The 7901-nt window shown below is 39.8% G+C and overlaps 1 protein-coding gene across 1 annotated transcript; it reads right to left on the reverse strand.

Annotated features, from left to right (window-relative positions):
• Positions 1–1734: 1734 nt before the first annotated feature.
• LOC104596390 (growth-regulating factor 4-like) lies at positions 1735–7146 on the reverse strand. Its single transcript, XM_010257521.3, has 4 exons — positions 6388–7146; positions 5387–5744; positions 2104–2594; positions 1735–2016 (listed from the first exon to the last, which is right to left on the reverse strand). The coding sequence occupies exons 1-4, from the start codon at positions 6578–6580 to the stop codon at positions 2009–2011; spliced, it is 1050 nt and encodes a 349-aa protein (XP_010255823.1). The 5' UTR covers positions 6581–7146; the 3' UTR covers positions 1735–2008.
• Positions 7147–7901: the final 755 nt, after the last annotated feature.

Below are 7901 nucleotides of genomic sequence, written 5' to 3' on the forward strand. Positions count from 1 at the left end.
TTCCGGTCTAACCGTCCAATCCAGTCCGGTTTTGAAAACAGTGATGTGAACACTCCATCCATTTTGTTCTAGCCGATAACAATACTTCAAATGGGACTCCCTATAAAAGATCAGCATTACGGTGCCGCATTTCTTTAAATTTTCAAACGTATAGAGCTTCAATTATGATCTCTACACTCTACTTGGTCGCTTTGTCTGGATTTTCTAACAAGCATTTTAATATCTAATATTTCTGAACTGAGATGCTCTTAAAAATTAAAAAACACGAAAAGGCTGAAAAAGATGAGGCAGATGAAATAGACTTGGGTGAAGCATGGTTCAAAATTTATTATTATTATTATTATTATTTTTCTTTTTGTGCTTCGAGTATATTACAATTCAATTTTACTACTAGTTGAATTTAACGCTTCTTAATAATTAACGTATCGGAGGGTTCAAAAATCAATACATAGCAAAACTTGGAACCTTGATACTAAGAAATGATTTGGGAGCCAAAATAATTTAACAAGAAATACACAAACATTTGAAGATTGTTTTTGTTTTACTGTTACTGCTGCTAATCTCATTCTCTAATCTCTATAGGGTAAGGATCAGTGGTGGGTCCTACTCCTATAAGCCTCGTATTGCATTTGTAGGGGACAAAGTTTTGCTTACCCCAGATTTTGGAAGGCAGATAATACACATTCAGGTTTTCTTCTTCTCAGTCTCACCTTGACAGTCATATTGATGTTATTCTATGACCGTAAAATCTGGACAAACAGAATGCTGCCGCGGATTCTCAACATATAAATTACCTCCTCATTGGCGTAGGATGAGGATAAGAAGATATCATACCACCCACTCTCCAAAGCTTCCAAAAAGAACGGAGCAACTGAGAGAACGAGTGATCCCCCCCCCCCCCCCCCCAGTCACTGTCACGCTGATGATGCTCATCTTTGTAGGTGGTCAGACTCAGTGGACAGGCATCCATGGATCCCGGAAACCCTGACTATCACCTCTGAAGTCTGACCCAGTCCATCCTGAGAAACAACAAGGACTCAATGGGGGGACTCCTGACTCCACCCGTGTTAAGCAAGCGTATCAGTAAATTTCAGAAACGCAACCTTGATGTGTCACTCAAACTCAGTCCCAAACAACCAATACCGAGCCCCTCCCTCTTCGGTCAGGGCAAAGCCCGTTCCAACAGCCTTAAAAAGTCTTACGTTGGGAATATCTCCATACTTATATTGCGATTTATTTTGGAAGGGGCAGGTCTAACGGTGAGAGCACCAACTTGCCCTGACAGAAGCCGAATTCCTTTTAAACATAACTATTCATCAAATAAAGGCATCAAAAAGGATGGATGCTCCACAAAAGCCCAGCTGTTCCACCAATGATACTTACTGCCTTCTGGGTTTAATCAGCTAGCTTAGCTTTTCCCACTATAGCAGGATGCCTCATGGTCAAGACTCGAGAAAGTAATGCTAATGAATCGATCCATTGTCCAGATTAAAGACCCCGCCCACACCAACTAAATTGCCTTGAAATGAGAGTCTGTTTCTCCATGGACGACGTCCACAGCATTTTTCAATTTCCAGATTTAAGGGTTTTATTCTAAAAGAGACGTCGACCTTTACATTTTATAACTCTAAGCATGCAGTTGGATCCCGTGGTAGAATAATCGCAGTGACAGTGTGGCACAGAAACAACCTAATCGAACTAAAAATGCTGAACACTAAATCACAAGCAAGCATATTACCAAAGTGTTTTATCAAAAAGAAGATTAAACATGCAGTTTGACCCTGGAGAAGTAGAAGAATCCCACTAGTACATAAACAATCCTAATCGAACTCCTTTAACACCAACTAAAAAACCAACTCTAAAATCACAAGCAGGCATATTTCCAAAGTGTTTCTGAGTTTTCCTCGGAGGACCCTAGAATTTGACAGGAACACAAGGATATCTCCTTGGAACAACTCCATAAAGACCGGACATCTTGGCTGGATCACATCATAGAATGCTCCTCCTTTCAATCATCTGCATCACATAATCAGAATATAGAGAAAAGTTAGAATGACTTGGGGCATTGTAAAAGTTTTGTTCTAAGGTAGTAAACGTACTCACCATTAGGAGATCGAGAACTAGTTGCAGAAAAGTCTGAGGATGCCATTGGTATGGAAATTGACAGCTGGGTAGTGGAGAATGAGGTCCGATTGGATCTTTCATCCTCAAGATCAGACCACGACTCCCTGGTCTTGGGCCATTCATCAAAGAAGGGACGCAGAGACTGACCTTCCTGTTTCACAGGCTCTGCTGATGCAAACTCACTGCCAAAGAAGCAATGCTGTTGTTGTTGTTGTTGTTGTTGTTGTTTCGAAAATGTTGTTGCTGTAACGGTTGCATGCCCAAGATCTTGCATCGAGTGCATCTGGGGGTAATCACTCTGAAAAATGGAACCATTTCTCATTTTTGATGGAGGAAATGAGGAGACTCTTGATGGCATGAGACGCCATGAGCTGTCTAAAGAAGAGTCCATCCCAAGTCCCCGCACACTACCAGAAGCTTCTGAGAAGAAACTGTGCTCATCAGCCTCTGGTTTCAGTCCATGGAGATACCTGTATATTTCAGTTGATCAAGAAAAGTATAGCCATTTTTTGGTGATCAGCAGCCCAATTGGTGAATTTTCAAGCATAAAAATCTATAAAAATTCAGCGTATGCTTCAAACAACAGTAAGCTACTAATCAAGGAACAACAGATTGTTTCCCAACTGAAGATAACATCACATTAGGTATTGAGTTGTACTCGTAAATTTCTGCAAGGGATTTCTTTTATGAATAAATTTCTGCAAAGGTTTCTACATTTATTTTACTTTTAAGTAAATACAACCTTTTTTGGTAATGAAGTTGATTGACTTCATGATATGGAAAAGGTTAAGTGGTATAAACATCTTAAAACAGATATAATATTAATAAATCTAACAAGACCACATACCACCAACAAACATCTTCCAAATAAACAAAATGGTAATCATATCGTTAATGAACGAAAAATTACAAAGCAGCTAGATGTTAACCAGTGAACTCATAACCACATGTTAACCAGGTAGGCAGGCAAGCAATACAGCTAGATGTGGTATTAGATATGGAATTTACATTAAAATTTAAGTATCTGACACAACTCAGGCCCTTTGTACAGGTATCTGTATCATAGCAGGGAACTGAGGTATTAAAAGATACATGTAAACTAAAGAAGATCGAGCAGGTTAAAGCCTTAGGAAAATGGAAATGGTAACAAGAGACAGCAAGGAATCTAAGAGGTGAAAGCACAAGAAAGATAATTGTAGGATCCAAATGCTCAGTTCCAAGGCACAGGCAGTGTGATGTAGAAAGATGAAATACCAAAAAACAGATTGATGCAATACATCAATACCGTTGAGTCACAAAGTCAGGTAATATGCAGGATGATATTAACTCCTAGTAATTCTTGCAAGATGCCAAGTTGGTAAAGGTGTTGGGTGCAGATGGCCTGATACCACAACCTGGGTTCAAGGCCCATCTCACCATTTATCCCATTGAACCATTAACCACTACATTTTTCTTCCTTTTGTACCCCACAGAATTTGGACTGAGGTGCAAACATGACAAATAGAGAAATATATATTTGCAAAAATGAAAATAATTGACCAAACCAGACAAACTAGAAAAGTCAAGATTCCCATCCCATGGTCTATGAGTTGAAACCTAAGGTGGAAACCAAATTATATGCTCTTTCCCCTTTTTGGTCCCCACAAGCCTGGTAAAAGGAGAACAATCTATGATTGATAATGATTCCACTGTATGAGTGGAAAACAGATCAAAGAATGAATTCATGGCTAATAGCCAGCATTTAAGATACAATGATTTCTTTGAATGAGTGGAAAACAGATCAAAGAATGAATACATGGCCAACAACCAACATTAAAGAAATCCAATTACCATTAAAGAAGTCCAGAACTAGAGATGTATGTAAATACAAATCCAATCAATAAACCACAATATCATGTCATTTTTTTTACACACTGTAAGAAGGAAGGAGATGGCCCTGTAACTTGTCCATCAGCTGGATAATTGTGAGACCAGACAAGTTAAATATTTGAGCCAGGGAATCTTTTAGGCAATGCCCATAAAGTTTTTGTTCCCAACCCTCTATGCAGAGGAATTTGTGCAGTTTGTATTCCATTAGATGGTGAAGTAAGATTTGTATAATTTGGTCCTGCTAAAAACGACTAGGCCAAGCAAGGTATGCTCCATATAATTTCAAACCTACAACTATAAAGCTCCCAGAACAAAATGTTTTCACAAGGCATCCTTCACATAAATCACAATCCCAAATCCAGCCATTTTACAGGCCTTCTGATTCCAACAATCTAAGAGAACCAGGCCACAGAAAAACTCAATGTACTTGACAAATATTTGAAAAAAAAAAGCAATGTCAAAATAGAACACTCCAGCAGAGAATAAAGATGCTCCCCCCATCTGATCACTTTATGCATTTTCTGATATTCTGTGTTTATCTTATGATTTATATTTCATTGTCGGTACAATGTACAAGGAATATATCTAAAGAGGGTAAAGAGGAAAAACCATCAGCCTGGTCAAACCAATTAAGGTTATCAACATGATGTAAATAAATGTATAAATCCAAAAAAAATAAAATAGCTTTCACTCTTCACATTAAAGATATGGACCAATAACGAAGCTTTCTCTGAAAGGAATTTTTAAGGAACTTGGTACAGTAAACCTCTCTGAAAACTTAAATGATTTATAGCACTGAATTCAGGGACAAACTGACAGTTTTCTTTCTGCAACAGGTTACAGGTAATTCTTCTAGAAGTCCAAAAGTCTACCCTTAAAACCTTTGCCTTTTGACAGACATTGAACAGGCTAACTAACGTGCCAGTTAGCAGCATGGCAGGATATCTTCCAAAGGTTGTCAGATCTCTGAACCCACTTCCAGATAGGGAACAGAAAACCAGGAACCAACAGAAGTTACAGAACACAAGACTTTCAAAACAAACACGCTCTGCAAGGGGGGGGGGGGGGCGAGGGCAACAGATTTTGGCATATGATGGTGAAGGAACTAAAGGTATCATATAAACAGGGGCCCAAAGACTCAGAACAGGCTAAAATGCCCAAAGTTAACAAAAATGCACTGCCTAGACGCCAAGAGATCTCCACACTTTACCTAATCAACCACAAAGATGGGCCCAAAAATCAAATACAGACCAGACAACAATAACACTTTGAGTGTCCAAGAATTCTTCAAGGAAACAATGCAGTTAACAAATCAACATGCCAGATTTGAAACAAAATCGGATTCTAACAGTACAAAGGCTTGTTTAGCAGGTACCTACTGCGATACAAGTACCTGTAATCTTTGTTGCCGATTCCATAGGAGATGGGTTCAATCTGCAATGGAGTTGAGTTCCCAGAGCAAGCGCCCTGAGGATTACTGATGGAATGTAGGGGCAGGTTCTGGAAGCTCCCACTGCCTACACTGCTACCAGTTGCAGTGGCAGTGAGCGATGTTACAGTCGACGAGGACTGAGAGATAGTTTGCGTTTCCACAGGCTTTCTTGAACGGTTTCGGCCACGATGCATGTGCCGCTCACAATACTTTGAATCCGGGTAAGCGTCCTTGGAGCACCTCCACTTCTTGCCGTCTGTCCTCCGGCACCTTCCCGGCTCCGGGTCTGCCTTCTTCCCATAGAAGGAACAATAACCCACTGCAAAAAATAAAGCATACTCGAGATTGATAAATGCCTCTTCTAGAAATGTAGAATATTAAGATGCAAAAACACGTTTAGATTTTCCTGATACATTGCAACTGCAGAAAGATCAAATCCAATCTCTTCCCCCAAAAGAAATATTAATTTGGTTTCCTTGTGCTTCTGCTGATCGCAAGTTTCTATGAAATCACAATGATATCTTTCATAAACAAAACACCCAATCGAAGACTTAATTCCCAAGAACGAAAAACAAAGCTGTCATTAATTTTTCTACTGCAGAAATCCCAAAAAGAAAGCGGGACGGAAAGATGTGTCGGTTCGAGATGAATGGGCTCCAAGCCTCCAAACCATTAAAATCAAAATAAGCTCTAAAACATCCAAAAATACTTGATAAACATTTGAAGAAAAGCAGATGAAGAATCAATAAGCGAAGAAATAAATCGAAGATGATCAAGCAACCATGAAAGAAACCACCGATCAATATCATCCCAAAAACACTAAATATGCATCCAAGAAAGCTAAAAAACTCACACAGAAATCCCCAACAACGTACTACAAGAAAGAAACGAGAAACAAAATCAAGACAAAAAAGAAAAAGGAAATGAAGAACATTCATGAGCCAGAGATCGTCCTTTCTTACTGCTGGGATGATGGAAGAACCTCGCGGACATGGATTCGAAGCTCTTCCGGATAGGATGCACGAGCTCAGGAGGGACAGGCAGTCCCGCCATTAAATACTTAAAGATCAAAGCTTGATGCTCGAGCTCCTGCCACTGCAACGCCGTGAACGGCGGCCGCACTCCGGTTGCCGTCAACGCCGACGTGCTGTTCATCTCTTCTACCTCCTCCTCCTCCTCCTCCTAGGGTTTCCAACCAATCCCTCACCCAGTAAAAGCTGCAACAAAAAACAACCCCCAGCTCCAGCTCAGACATACCCCAGAACACAGCAAAACCGCTGTCGCAGAACGAATATGGCAGTCTCCTTAGAGTAGCACTTCGCCATTTCTCGCACTAAAAGTGAGTATGTGAACAGGGCTTTTAATGTTTTACAAGCTTTTACAAAACCCTAGAAGATCTATCTATCTCAGTGTTCTTCTGTTCACCAGATATTTATATATCTGACCCTTGTTCTGCAATCTGCTCCTGCTTCCTTCTGCTAAGTTTCGCGGAACTTCTGCTATGTTTAGTGGAGGATTTCTCGGAGGCGGTGGTCTCTGTGTGTGTGTGCTAGTGATTAGTTTTCTGGTGCGCTTGTGTATGTGTGTGTGCGACTGTGTGTGAGTCTCTCCTCTGTCTCTCTTCTGTCTGCAGCTGTGTGTGTGTGTTGGGAAAGGAGGCAGGCAGTATCTGCTCAGAAGTGGAAAATTATAAAGGCATTGCCAAAATCTACCCCCCCCCCCCCCAAAATTTCTGCCTTTTTCTTCTATTTTCTTCCCATAATTTTATTTATTTATTTATTTAATCTTTTCTTTAATTAATTTTTCTTAAATGTTTGATTAATCTCGGAAGACCACATAGTCTTCAATTTGTCCTGGCAAGGACAGAAAAGCTACCTCATTCACCATCCTTCTCCCCGAGTCCTGAGTCCTGACCCAAAAGATTTGATTTGATACATTTAAAGCCCTCTTAGTTGGATGAGTCTATGGTGAATTAATTGGTGATGAATTTGAAAAGGGTTTTCTCGTCCAAAAAAAAAACTTGTGGGACGTTCTTGTTTTCGAAGATTTATGGATCGGATGGCTGATATTCTTCTGATTTAAATATGGCAATGGGCCTTGGATGTATGGTATATATCTCTTCAGTCCTAACTAATTTTATGTTTCTTCGGGGTATGGGATATTAGGATGTAACCTTAGAAGCTTCATAATTGCAAAAATTTGAAGAAAAAATGTAAGATATAAAACGGGCTATAATTTTATCATGCCTAATGGATCTCTAACCCCACAATGTAATCTGATGGAAAGTTTCTATCCGTCAAATAAGTATAATAGGTATTAGGTAGGAGTTGACTGTTCAGATACTAATTTTGTAAGTGGGAGCATTTGGGTTAATAAGTAAAGAATCGGTAGTAGTTGTGATAATACGAAAATAGATGTGAGGGGGAAGCAAGTAGAAAGGACGAGCTAGAATTAGGGAAGGAGTTTCCTCAACAAG

This window comes from Nelumbo nucifera, chromosome 1 (genome assembly GCF_055504915.1).
Source record: "Nelumbo nucifera cultivar China Antique chromosome 1, China Antique-T2T, whole genome shotgun sequence".
NCBI lineage: Eukaryota > Viridiplantae > Streptophyta > Magnoliopsida > Proteales > Nelumbonaceae > Nelumbo > Nelumbo nucifera.

Coding starts and splice junctions, on each gene's coding strand:
- LOC104596390 (XM_010257521.3), bottom strand. CDS start 6,580: ATGAACAGCACGTCGGCGTTGACGGCAACCGGAGTGCGGCCGCCGTTC. Junction 5,745..6,387: donor GTTCTTCCATCATCCCAGCA/GTAAGAAAGGAC, acceptor TATTTTTTGCAG/TGGGTTATTGTTCCTTCTAT. Junction 2,595..5,386: donor ATCGGCAACAAAGATTACAG/GTACTTGTATCG, acceptor TGAAATATACAG/GTATCTCCATGGACTGAAAC.